Genomic DNA, 13,716 nt, shown 5'->3' with positions numbered 1-13,716 from the left:
ATAAAATTAAAACTAGGTCAAAACCCTTAAAACATCTCCCCTGCAAAAACCCTTACTCTTTCTCTTCTTCATCTTCACTCATCAATGGGTGCCGCCATACCACCATCAACCGACGCCGCCGTCAACTCCGCCGTGGACGCCTTACTGAAATGGAAGGCCAAACAGACCGATTCCCACAACCCACAACTCTTACCTTCAGACGACTTCATCTACCTCAACTTCACCCTCAAAAAACTCCCACAAAAACGAACAAACCCTAACAAAATACCACTTCCTAATCCGATCGTCTCACCCGATTCATCCGAGCTCTGTTTAATAATCGACGACAGACCCACTTCCAATCTCACCTCAAAGCTCGCTAAACAGAAGATTAAAGCAGACGGGATTGGGGTCAGTAAGGTTATCAAGCTTTCGAAGCTCAGAACAGATTACAAGCCGTTTGAGTCGAAGCGGAAGCTGTGTGACTCGTACGACATGTTCTTTGCGGACAAACGGGTTATTCATCTTTTGCCTAAGTTGTTAGGGAAGCAGTTTTTTAGGAAGAAGAAGTTGCCTTTGGGTGTGGATTTGGGTCATAGGAATTGGAAGGAGCAGATTGAGAGAGGCTGTGCTTCCGGGTTGTTATTTTTCGGGTCCGGGACGTGTAGCGTGGTGAAGGTTGCCAAGGTTTCGATGACGAGAGATGAGATTGTGGAGAATGTGGTGGCGGCGATTGAAGGGGGTGTCGGGTTTGTGGGGAAGAAGTTGGGTGGTGTGAGGTCTTTGCATTTGAAGTTTGCGGATTCGGTTGCGTTGCCGGTGTATCAGGCGTTGCCGGATATTAAGTTGAGGATTGAGGGTGTGAAGGGAAAATGTGAACTTGAGGAAGGAATAGAGTCTAAAGACGGCGAAGTTCATGAAATGAGTCTTGACGGTGATGATGTAGAGGGCGAGGTTGAAAATATTGATGTTGATGAGATTAATGGTGAATTAGATGTTGATGATGATGGTGGTTCAGATAAGAAGAAACGAAAAGGGGATGAAGTTGAAGCGGGAAAGAAGAAAAGATTGAGAAAGGGGAAGGTTGATGGGGTTAGTGATGATTCGCGTGTGAAACCGGCAAAAAAGAATGTTAGTGATGGAGTTGAAGTGGGAAAGAAGAAACGATCAAAAAAGGAGAAGGTTGTTGATGTTAGTGATGATTTGCTTGTGAAACCGGCTAAAAAGAGTGTTAGTGATGGAGTTGAAGTGGGAAAGAAGAAACGATCAACAAAGGAGAAGGTTGATGATGTTAGTGATGATTCGCGTGTGAAACTGGTGAAAAAGAACGTTAAACCGAATAAAAGGAAGGCGGTTGAAGAAAGTGATGTTAAGACCAAGTCTAGTGATAAATTAGCCAAGAAAAAGGGGAAGAAGCAGAGTGTGGATTCTGGGAAGAAGAAAGTAAGGTCAGTTTTGAGAGTTTAAAGTTTTTGTTTTGATGATGGTATCTTATAGAATTCGATTAACAGGTTTGAATTCTGCATTTTTGTTATGATAACTTGTTTTGGATTATGTTTTGTTACATTATTAGTTTGGGAGTTTGCGGTGCACTTTTCAAGATTTTTGTTGGGAGATTGTGTTGAATTAAAAGTGTCTTTGTTTGAAAACTATAATTGTCTTGTTAAGAACTTAAGATCGAATGAAACCATAACAATGAATCTAGGTTTTGAATATTTAAGCTTTAGAATCAGTTTTGCCATTTGTTTTTGTTGGTGATTTATAATAAACTGTTGTAATTTTGTAAAAAGCATGCTGTTTTTTTAATTCAGTTCAAATGAAAACTGAATTGGAGCTGTAAATAAACGAGCTGAGCTGGGTCGTTTGGTTAACAAGTCAATGCGAGTTTGGAACTTTGCCTTTGAAAGTCACAAAAGCCATGACTTGGTAATTTAAAGTAGTAATTATCGTTACCACATGTCTGTCATCGTTAAAGTAAAATAAAGGATCATAAGTTTTAAAGTAGTTTAGAAGTGAAGCTGTTCTATTGGCATTACAATTTACAGCCGTGACTTACTAATATGGTCAGTCCTTTTCTTCACTAAGCTTAATGAGTAAACAGCATCCATAAAATTTAGAGCTAGACTAAAATGATATTTGATCTTTTTAACCTTCATGTGTCAGAATTCCCCCTAATTTTCCTCAAATAAATAAAAAAGATGCACATTTGATGGTGATGATATGAACAGAGGGAGGTCGACAACGATTTCCCTATCTCAAAGCAACCGTACGGTCCATACCAAAACAACTCGTTCCCATTATTGACCGTGTTCAAACAACGTCAACTTGTAAAATTCATTTAGTTAATTAAAAGGAAGAAACAGAAATGCAACTTCAATTATACCTCTGGAGAAGATCTGGTCGATTAAGAAGTTGTGATATGATGTGAATTGGATAACTCCTATCACCTATATCATTGCTATCCTATTCTCGGAATCACCTATATCGTGCATATCAAGATTTGAATTCACTGCATAACTATAGTTATACACTTCATACAAAGAATCTTCAGGTAATTATATTTGGAATTCTCAGTTTAACTTATGACAATAAGTTAATGGGCAACGAAGATATATCGAAAAAATTATTGGTAAGATAGGCATGCCTTTAGTTAATGTAACGATTATAACTGGCGTTAGCGAATATAATGTTAATTAACGATTGTTTTGTTAATTTGTATACAATGTTGAGGAACATGATAACTTCTTATGGCTGTGAAAATAAACTACAGTCCTTTAAAAAAAGATGAGAATGTATGAACACCAACAACATGTTCTAACGTATTTTTGACAAGCTACAAACAATTAGAAAGATATGTCTGGATCAAAGTTACCCAAGGAGAACTTTTGGCCTCATGCCCCATCATATTTATTGTGTTAATTTATATAATGTAATCTTTAAGTACTTTTTTTTTGTTTGAATGACTAGCAAATAATAGACTGCCTACACTGGGTAACCCAATAGTAAAAGGCGACATGATCGCAGACAACACTAGGTAACCTAAGTTTACCATCTCCTGTTCCGGGGAAAATCTGTCGACTGAAAGCCCAAAGTGGTAAAACCCAGTTGAGATCAAATTCGAATTTAAGACCTTGCGGCCTTCAACCTAAATCTTCATTTTTCTTCAATGGCAATTGAGCTAAAGCTGCAATATTTAAGTACTTGAATAAGGTTAGATAAACACGACCATATACTGGTAAGCATGAGTCCAAATAGCTTATCATCCCTTTCCCCTACAACAGTAAAATAGGCCTCAAGCCATTTTGCAACTAAGATAATACTTCATACATCAAATGACTCTCAGCTAGTTGACTCTATAATTGTAACATTATCAGTGCTTGGAAATATGTTTATTGTTTACATGACCAGGTACAAAATATCATATATACTTATGATTAAAGCATGCTAGTCTTACTCCAACCATGTAAACAGATGGTCTAAAAGTAGTGTTGACGAGATCCCTAAGAAGAATGATATTTAAAATTGGTCTACGCTAAGTGTGCTATTTAGTGTTTGTTCAACAAGGTGTTTTATCTAATCGCATATGCATAGAGCCCGCTGCATTTGCGAGTCAGATGTAACGTCTTCTAACAAATATACTAGTCATAAAATTTCTTAGTAACTAGTTAAATGCATGTGTTTATTTTATGAATCTGACACGAATAACCTGAAATTTGAAGCGATTCGAATTCAAATTAAATTTCAAAGCATTCCAATCAAATCTTTATTCAGACCGAATTTCTAATCTCAAACTAATAGATAATATTTTTGCACGTGTGGTTCTGCTCGAGCTTTTCAACTTTGCGTAGAGTTCTATTACTATTAATGAGTGGCTCCGAGATTTCTCATAGGCACAGGCAGGAGGTAATTCAGTCTGAAACAAGAACATAAACAGTCTCTTGAAAAAGTCTGACACCTGTCCGGTGCTGGAAAGTCGAAAGGAAGAAGAGCCTCTAGGGTCATTCATCATCCTCCTCTCTTCTCGCTCTGTCTGCTTAATGCCTTGTATTGAATCGACTGGTGTTTATAAAATTAATTTTAATTTGGTTTATTTGAATAGATGTTCGAACGAATTTAAATACACATATTGTGCCGTGGCTAAATTCTAGCAATCTTAGCCGACAGATCCTATTTGTCATCGACACCATCTATCAATCCAAAACTGAAAAGGTACCAAATAGTATACACTCCTCGTCAGTTTGTTTATATCTTGCTAGCTTTAAATCTCTACGAATTCTAACTGCCAGATGCATTAATAATAAATCACCAACGGTAACCTAATTATGGATGCTTGCTGTTTCAATTTGGGAAATTAGGGTTTAGTTTCAAATTTCTCAACTTGTTTTGCATATGCATATGTACAATTTGGTAGTAAGTTTGTTTGAGGAAGTGAACTATATATATGGCATTGTACTCATCCGCTTTTACCTCGAATGCTTTATATGTATACAGTCACAACTTCTTTGACTGTTTATATATGTACTGATTTAGTTCCACCTGTGTCTAAAGGTTGTGTGATTTATGTACGCGCCAACTTCCTTGACTGTTTATTAGACAACATATATTATATTCATTGGCTGAAAACAAATCTGGTTAAGGAGATTGATTAAATATAACTAAGTATGTATGATTTATGTTTTCAACATTTTCTGCTTGATGCTAATGTAAATAATGTTTCAACTTTTAAGACTGTTTAAATGCCTGTTCAGTCATGCTATCTAAAGCAATAACCTTTTATTTTATTTATAGGGCATCAGAAAGCTTTGCTTTGAGCTTCTTGATTTGAAGGATGCAGTAGAGAATTTATGTAGCAACACAAGGACCAAATACTTAGCTTTTCTGAGGTAATCCTCTCTTTTTTTTCACAAACATCAAAAAGTGATCTTAACATTTTTATTGTGCATTATTATATCTATTTATTAAAAGGTTATCAGAAGAGGTTGTGGAAACGGAGCACGAGTTGAATGAGCTAAGTAAGAATATCTCTACACAAAAAATTTTAGTACAGGACTTGCTGAGTGGTGTCTATCATGAACTGAGTGAGTGGAGCCGAGCCAACCCAGACCTCATGAATCCTGAACAACTTAAGAAAGAAGACAAAAACGACATTTTAGCTTCGAATAAAACAGAAGATGAGATGAAAGCACATCTATCAAAACTTGACGTTCTTCTCGCTGAACATAAAGTAGAAGAAGCTATAAATGCAATAGAAGCAATAGAATCAGAAGAAAGAAAACACCATTTATCGAATGAATTCTCATCATCGTTTAAATGCGCTTTTCTGAAACAGAAAACGTTACTCGAGAGTCAACTCGTTGAAATGACGGATCAAACATTAATCAGTGCTACTGAGTTAAAAACCGTGGTTAATGGTTTGGTAAAGCTTGGAAAAGGTCATCTAGCACATCAACTATTTCTGAAAGCAAAAGGCGCACGCTTACAAAAAAATATTAATCTCTTTCTTTCATCATGTGCTTGTTACCCTGAAACATTTCCCGCTACATTATCTAACCTTATATTTTCCACAATTTTATCAACAACAAAAGAGATGAGCTCAATGTTTGGAGATGATATGGTTTACAGTAACAAAGCTGTTCAATGGGCCGAATGGCAGATTGAACTGTTTGTACGGGTGGTTAAAGAGAATGCACCTTCTTCTGAGACGGTTTCAGCTTTACATGCTGCAAGTGTTTGTGTTCAAGCTAGTCTTAACCACTGTTCTGGCCTGGAATCACAGGGATTGAAGCTTTCAAAGGTGCTTTTAGTGCTTTTGCAGCCATATATTGAAGAGGTTTTAGAATTGAATTTCAGAAGGGCGAGAAAACTTGTTTTTGATTCTGGAATTGATGAGATTATGCCATTGTCGCCCCGACTTGCTTCACCGTTGTCTACCTTTGCTATATCTTCTGATGGCCTGCTTGTTGATAGTGGCACAAGGTTCATTTTCATGGTCAAAGTGAGTAAACTTCTTTTTATTTATGTACAATGGTAGTTTACAACTATCATTATTAGTAGTATGGTATTTATTAGATAATTGATGTTTTAAACATGATTAGAAATCCTTTAGTATTACTTTAGTAGTGCATAAGTGTAAAGAAAACAATTTAGGAGTGGTTTGTACACATTTGAATACAATTTAGGCGGATTTTGACTGGTCTAACCTTTTGATCCATTTTCTTTATATTTAATTTTATTTTTCATTTTATCCTCTTGATCTGTTATTTATATATTACAAGCTGAATTGGCCCACTTTCATAAGAATTTATTTGCAATTGGGTCCAAGTGGTAATAATTCATATCTTCAACATATATATAACATGTAGGGTTAGATTCTCTTCAGTTTCAAAAAAGTTTAAGAACTTAAGAACTCCTAACAACCAAGCATTTTATGCATTTAGTATTATTTGAGTGTAGTTTTAGTATTATTTGAGTGTAGTTTTGTCATTTATTATATGTAATTTTGTGATTGCACATATGTAATTACAAGCTTACATATGTGTAATAACCCAATTACATATATTTGTAATAACAAATTTACACATGTAATTTAGTTACATACGTGTCATAAAGTTACGTATAATAAATGAAAAAACTGCCCTAAAATGATGTAAAAATCATATAAAATAAATAAATAAAATGATTGGTTGTTAAGAGCTCTTAAAGTTTTTAAATTATTAGAAAGTTCTGAAATGAAATATATAGGGGGTGGGTTCCAACGAAAATCCACCTTTAACTTGGAAACTTGTGAAAACCATTTTTAAACACTAGTTTTTATTATTTTTAATTTTTTGTTCATTCCTTTTATATGTTATTAATCTTTACCAAAAACAAATAAGTATTAAAAATATATAGATCACGAAAGTATATAACATTATAGTAAGTTTTATCGTAAACAGTATATAATGCATGTATTTTGGACAGGATATAGTGGATCAGCTAACTCGTCTAGTGATTTTGCACTTTGGAGGAAATGTGTTGACCAGAATTTTGCAACTGTTTGACCAATACATTGACGAACTAATAAAAGCTTTACCAGAACCATCAGAAGACGACAGTTTAGTGGAATTAAAAGAATCTGTTCCGTTTAGAGCCGAAACAGATTCCCAACAACTCGCCCTTTTGGGGACCGCATTCACCATTGCAGAGGAGCTATTACCGATGGTTATGTCCAAAATTTGGAGCAATTTAAACGAAAGCAAAGAAGCTGCAGAAAACGATAACACTGTAATCGCCCCGTTAGTGAACAATATGATAGATTATAAAGATTGGAGAAAACAGCTTCAGTATTCACTTGATAAACTTAGAGATCATTTCTGTAGACAATATGTTTTGAATTTCATTTATTCAAGAGACGGTAAAACGCGCCCCGATGCAAATATTTATTTAAGTGGTGAAAGTGACGATCTTAACTGGAATTCTGATCCTTTGCCTTCATTGCCCTTTCAGGTTAGCTATCTTACTAATTGGAATAGGATAAGGGTTAGTTGTATAGGTTCATGTAGGGTATACTCCTAATTGGGCACGGCGCAACGTGTTTGGGCCTAACACATAGAAGCCTATAAAAACTTCCAACCAGGGGTCTACTCTAGGCTTGCAAACGATTTAACTTTAATCGGACAAACTATCGAACACAAACTATTAATCGAAAGTTCGTGTTTGCTCGTTAAGAAAATGAACGTGTTCGTGTTCATGCTCTTTTATGTTTGTCTGCTAACAGGCTAACAGTTTAAATGAACAGTTAACGAATGTAAACAACTGAACACAAATGAACGAATATAATTGAGCTAAAACCAATTAAGAAAAAATGTGAACAACAAAGTGTTTTGCTTAAAAAGTTGTTAAAACTAGAGTACTAGACTATATGGTAACAAGCCTGAAAAATTTTAATGAATATATTAATGAACGTAACTAACGAAAATAAACTAGCATAAATGAACTAAAGTTCACGAACATAAATGAAAGAACGAGACATGTGTTCATGTTTGTTTGTTTTAACTAAATGAACAAAAAGTTTTGTTCATGTTTCTTCGTTTATCAAATATGCGAACATAAACGAAGTGCATTTTGTTTTCAAGCCTTGTATACTCTATAAATCACAATATTGGGAAATTCCGGTTATGCCCTTTTGACTTTTTTTATTGAGTTTACAGGCACTATTTGGGAAGCTGCAACAGTTAGCAACGGTTGCTGGTGATGTGTTACTCGGTAAAGAAAAGATACAAAAAGTGTTGCTTGCGAGGCTAACCGAGACTGTAGTTTTATGGTTGATGTCTAATGATGAGGATTTTTGGGGCGTTTTAGAGAATCAAGTGTCAAATCTTCAACCGCAAGGGTTGCAACAGGTAAACTTATTTTTTAAGAATAACTTGAGGTAATTATTTGTTTCTTGCTTTTGTACTTGTATTTGTTCAAAACTAGTATTAAACCTGCGTGTGGCAGCAAGCTAAATCACGAAAAGTTAACGTTCCCAAAACTTTATTAAATACTATAAAAAGCACAGCTTCAATGACATGTACATAGGTGCGATGAGCCGATGACGACTTGTACATTATCACGTACAACTCCATTTTAAACAAAACTTACATAAAAATTTTGGTAAAAATAAGCACGTCGCAATGGTATATTTGGAGTTTTATAAAACATCATATTTCAAAAGTTACAAACAGAAAACCTAATAAATAGGACCCTTGTCAATATATGATTTGCCAAAAAAAGGAAAAAAATATGAAAAAGTCCAGGGTTTAAATAATAGGTTTAAGAGGGGCTATAATGTAACTTTGAAAAACTTGCATTATGTGCTTCTAACTTATGCATAACTAGTTGAAGGTTTAATTAAAGAGGAGGGGCATGTTTTGTAATTTTAGAGGGTCTTTAATATAACTTTTAAAACCTTGCATTATATGCTTGTATACATAAATACTTGTTCAAAGTGTAGTGATCTGTGTTTCTTCCATTAGTCAAATGGCAAACCTTTTATCTGTTCTGACCCGGCCCGACCTAATATTTGTTGCAGTTAATTCTTGATATGCACTTCACGATTGAAATCGCGCGGTTTGCTGGTTACCCTTCTAGAAACGTGCAGCAGACTGCATCATCCATAATTGCTCGCGCTATCAGAACATTTTCAGGCAGAGGTCTAAATCAACAAAGGTAAATAAATCAATTAATATAGATTAGAATTACAAAACCATTATTAAAATAATTGATTTCAGTGTGCTTCCGGAGGATGAATGGTTTGTTGAAACGGCTAAGGCTGCAATAAACAAGTTGTTGGGAGGTGATGAGGTGTCGGATGGTTCTGAAATTGATGAAGACCATATAATCCTGCATGACGATGATGATGATGACGAAGATGATGACATATTACATGATGAAGTGATATCAGATTCTGAGGGATCACCGTCTTCTCTGTCAACGATTACCACATCTGAGTCGTTTGCTTCTGCAGAAAGTCAAATGTTGGATAGCCTCTCGGATTTTGCAGATGACTCTTGATATGCTGCTTCCTGGACCGTGCGTCACAGTTGTCTACTCTCTGGTGACTGAAAGAGGTTCCTGTGTAACATTTTACTAAAATAGGATCTGTTTTTGTAGTTCAGTCGATTTCTGGGTCGCTGTATTTGTTGTCTGTAGAACAATCAGGTGAAGGATTATGGCAAGAAGATTATTACATGATGTTAATTTGGTTGATTTGTAGTTGGTCAACTTGTAGCAGAGCATCACATTAGCAGAATCTGCCTTGGTAAATTTGATAGGTATCTGAGAAAAATAACTAATCACTCACAAACTAGTTTATGAAATTATAAAAACCCACGAAATATATATAAATAACTAAAGTTGTATGAGAGAATCCATATTTTATAAAATTGTGTCAGAAAGAAAAATATGGTAGAAGAGGTTTTTCACAATCAAGATCTAGTAAAAATATGGGTTGATCAAATTGCAAGCGTGATGACTGGTTTTGTTCGGTATTGTAGATCTAAATATAGCTTTAAAACAGTTTGACTAGTAAAATTTGGTGTTAAGAGAATTGTTACAATATGACATTACAATGGATGAGACTTGTATAATGCTCATATGCCATAAAACGTCTACAATTTATAACATGCTTATAATCTATCTCTAGCTATATTTCTATTTAAACATACAAATTCCATTAGTAATTTTAATAATTGGCAGGACATACGCATAATTTTTGAAAATATATAGCAACTATATCTTTTTTGGACGACAACTTTCATTAAAAATGACAAACTAGCAAGAGGCTAGAGCCACAAACCACAAAACAAATTAGAAGTTTAAGTTCCACTAATCATTCCAACGAATAGGTTTAACGAAGACCTATATTTAATCCAAAGAAACCCCAAAGATTTGATATCCTCCCTAATTTTAGTCTTCGTTATAGCCATGCTTTCAAAAATGACCTCATTTCTTGTCTTCCAAACGCACCAACAAGCCATCAATATAATACCATGGAGCGCTTTCTTCTTCTTTTTACCCAATCCAAAGTGCCCGTTTTATGGATTTCGAGAAGATCCCGGACCGAAAATGTGAAAATAGGGGGTATGTGACACCACGAGCTAATGAAGCTCCAAACTCGATTTGCGATTTGGCAAGAGGTGAGTAAATGGTCTGCGTCTTCTGAAGATCCTCACAAAGACCACACTCGACCGAGTCTACTGGTATGAATAGTTGAAGAAGGTCAACCCTTATTGATAACATACCCTTCTCCACTTTCCAAATAAACACATTTATTTTAAACCCAAGTATTCCATTCCATAACATATATAACAATTAATCTTGTTGTATTAAACATTGTTGAACTGTCCTTAGGCTATATCCACCTATCCGTACCATCGATTAAAGATACTTGTGGAAGCATAATGTGAGGTCCTCCATTTCTGCATATTCGGTTGAGTTCAAAGACCTACATTTTCACTTCCAAGATCAAGACTGAGATTGACTATTGAAAAAAAAAAATAGAAATCAAACAATTATTTTCGGACACATTTACAAAGAGATTGAGAAACACATGTTTAAGCGGTTGTGAGGAAGCCATGAATTGAATATTATCAGCATTAATAAAGTGTTTCAATGTAGAGGTTAGAAACCGCAATTTGCAATTGAATTTTAAACACCAGTAATCTTGTTTGCATAAGGTAAAATAAGCTAAGTTGTCAGATAAAAACACAAATAAATAAATAAATAGGAAGCGTTTGAATTACTGATTTTAATATTAGGATAAGAAGGAGGATGGCATTGGTAAGGCTAAGGTGTACGTCCACTTTCCGTGTTCCTCACATGATGATAACCTCTCGTTACAACAACACTACTACACATGCTCCAGTGGCTACCAGACGAGCTGTATCCCTGCACCGGTTTACGGAACTGCCTGAATCTGGAGGTGTTAAGGCGTTGGATCTTCGCCTTGGTCATGGTGATTCTCCGCTCAATGGCGATCAGGTTTCGACTCAGTTTCTCTAGAATTTCAGGTATTAGATACATTTCTTATATTCTCTTACTCTACAGGTTGCCATTCACTACTACGGTCGGTTAGCTGCAAAGCAAGGATGGCGCTTTGATTCAACATATGACCACAAAGATCAAACCGGTGAACCAATTCCCTTTGTCTTCTTTCTAGGTTCTGCCAAAGTAAGTGGTTTCAATCACTACCGTAGTTACAATCGCGTGTTTGATTAATTGTTTCTATACATATTAATTAGTGATTTTTTGATTCACAATGAGAACATTTGTTTCATGTCTTAACATAGTCCAGGTGATAGCAGGGATCCAGGCAGCTGTTAGATCCATGAAAGTGGGAGGTATTCGTCGAGTCATCATCCCGCCGTCTCAAGGATATCAAAACATGGACCAAGAGCCCCTTCCACCAAACGTAAGCTCTCCAAACTATCAAATGGCCACTTGTTTCTTCAGTTTTGTTTTGTGGGACCCATCTTAATTCATTTTGACAGGCAAAGGCTGTTCACTACCATCTTCAATCCTACACGCCTTGCAAACGGAGAAGGCTCGACCTTGGGGATTATCATATTTGACATCGAATTGGTCAGCGTGAAACACCTCTAAATTTTCAAATTTTGTCTTGTTAAATCACGACCAGATGTATTTGCATCCATACATAATTGTGGATACCACTCAAATATAGATATCATTATTTTTTGTTGTATCCAAGTGAACACGATTTATTTGTCTAATTCATTAGTTGGATACTTGGATGTTTGTGTGACTTTCAAACGTTACTCGTCATGGCAATTCCTGATGCTATCTGCTATCTTCCAATATCAGTTGGGGAGTGACTTCCGATCCTTGGATATTAATTTTGAACTACTGCCGATTGAAATGAACGATCACTTAAAATTTTTATAAAACTTTTTCATTATTTGGTCTAGATTGTTAGAAAAAGTGTGATTCTTAAAGCTTATGTTACACACCAGCTGTTAAGACTGAAAAAAATGGGTCAAAACAAACCCAATTGAATTCACTGAGTTGAATTTTGCAGCAAAAGTATAAAAATATGTTTTTTGAACTCAAATGCTGATACTGTTGGTTATGAATGTACTTGTGTAAAATTTGCTTCATACTTTCTCCCTGAGTTTGTCTTTCCTGTGATTCAATGGCTGTGATATGTAATTATCTTATCTTCTTGTAGTGTTAATATCACCATAAATAGATGCAGAAACCATGTTGGACTTTAGGAGAATTCTAACCCTTTTCAAAACCACCAGTACCTGTTTGTTTATGTCAAAACCCATTCTGCCCAAAAAAGAGGAACGACATGGTTCTAACCAAAACTGAACCTGAGCCGACACCTTTCCCAACCCGACCTGCCCGTTTTACCAGACATAACACCCAAACCGTTCTGAAAACAACTTCAAAATAATAAAAATTACCATTTTGAAAGTAATCTTAAATCAATTCTGTGTTACTTATTTCATATTGTAACATTGTATTCTGCTTCTAAACATTACAAACTTGATATAGATAACAATTTAAATACAACAATTTTAAAGAGGTGAAGTTACATAATCAGGGAGGTTATAAAAAACATAGCCTCTTTTGTTACATATTACACCCAACCTGTTAATCACATCATCATTGTGTGGAAGCACCCAACCGGTTCAACGCATCTCGAGCCGCACCACACTCAGGATCAATCCTAAGCGCACGCTCATACGCCCCAACCGCCTCATCCGCCATCGCCTTCTTCTCATAGCACTCTCCCAACAACCGATAGGCCGTCGCATTATCCCCTTTCAGCTTCACCGATTCCACCAGGTCCTCAACCGCCGAGTCAACCCGTCCTCGCTTACTCCTTTTCACCTTAATCTGCGCCCTCTTCAACAACGCGTCCGCTCGCTCGGCGTAACTCAAGGACTTCACGGTCACAGGCGACAACGCCACGTCAAGCGTCTCCACCGCTGACGTGGCGAAACCCTGGGCGTGGAGAGCTAGGGCTTTCAGGATGTGCGATGGCTTCGTCGGCGGCTTGCTTGGCGAGTTTGACGGAAGCCGTGTGGTTGGTTGTGGATCTGGATTTGGCTAGGAGCTGAGCGCCGGCGATGAAGTGGCGTTTGGCGGCGTGGCTTGAACGGTTGTTGTGACGGAATCTGGTTAGGAGGGTTTGAGGTAGGACTGTTCACGAGCCGAGCCGAACCGAGCGAAGGGTTGCTCGTTGCTTGG

At 36.3% G+C, this 13,716-nt stretch overlaps 3 protein-coding genes across 3 annotated transcripts; all 3 read left to right on the top strand.

Moving 5' to 3' along the window:
• The first annotated feature begins 84 nt into the window (after nucleotides 1-84).
• LOC143636129 (uncharacterized) lies at nucleotides 85-1,533 on the top strand. The gene has a single exon (XM_077103802.1). The coding sequence runs from the start codon at nucleotides 85-87 to the stop codon at nucleotides 1,444-1,446; it is 1,362 nt and encodes a 453-aa protein (XP_076959917.1). The 3' UTR covers nucleotides 1,447-1,533.
• A 2,483-nt stretch (nucleotides 1,534-4,016) lies between these two features.
• On the top strand, nucleotides 4,017-9,742 carry LOC143636128 (exocyst complex component EXO84C-like). The gene is made up of 8 exons (XM_077103801.1): nucleotides 4,017-4,023; nucleotides 4,079-4,188; nucleotides 4,768-4,862; nucleotides 4,945-5,974; nucleotides 6,940-7,464; nucleotides 8,169-8,360; nucleotides 9,032-9,168; nucleotides 9,231-9,742. The coding sequence occupies exons 1-8, from the start codon at nucleotides 4,017-4,019 to the stop codon at nucleotides 9,511-9,513; spliced, it is 2,379 nt and encodes a 792-aa protein (XP_076959916.1). The 3' UTR covers nucleotides 9,514-9,742.
• Nucleotides 9,743-11,319: 1,577 nt separating this feature from the next.
• On the top strand, nucleotides 11,320-12,197 carry LOC143636127 (peptidyl-prolyl cis-trans isomerase FKBP17-1, chloroplastic-like). The gene is made up of 4 exons (XM_077103800.1): nucleotides 11,320-11,481; nucleotides 11,548-11,670; nucleotides 11,795-11,911; nucleotides 11,991-12,197. Exons 1-4 carry the CDS (start codon nucleotides 11,320-11,322, stop codon nucleotides 12,069-12,071), a joined length of 483 nt encoding a protein of 160 aa, XP_076959915.1. The 3' UTR covers nucleotides 12,072-12,197.
• The last annotated feature ends 1,519 nt before the right edge of the window (nucleotides 12,198-13,716 follow it).

Source organism: Bidens hawaiensis, unplaced genomic scaffold (genome assembly GCF_021521415.1).
Source record: "Bidens hawaiensis isolate Kalapana, Puna unplaced genomic scaffold, B.hawaiensis_p1.1 tig00007800_1, whole genome shotgun sequence".
Classification (NCBI taxonomy): domain Eukaryota; kingdom Viridiplantae; phylum Streptophyta; class Magnoliopsida; order Asterales; family Asteraceae; genus Bidens; species Bidens hawaiensis.
This window is presented reverse-complemented; position numbering and strand designations above follow the sequence as displayed.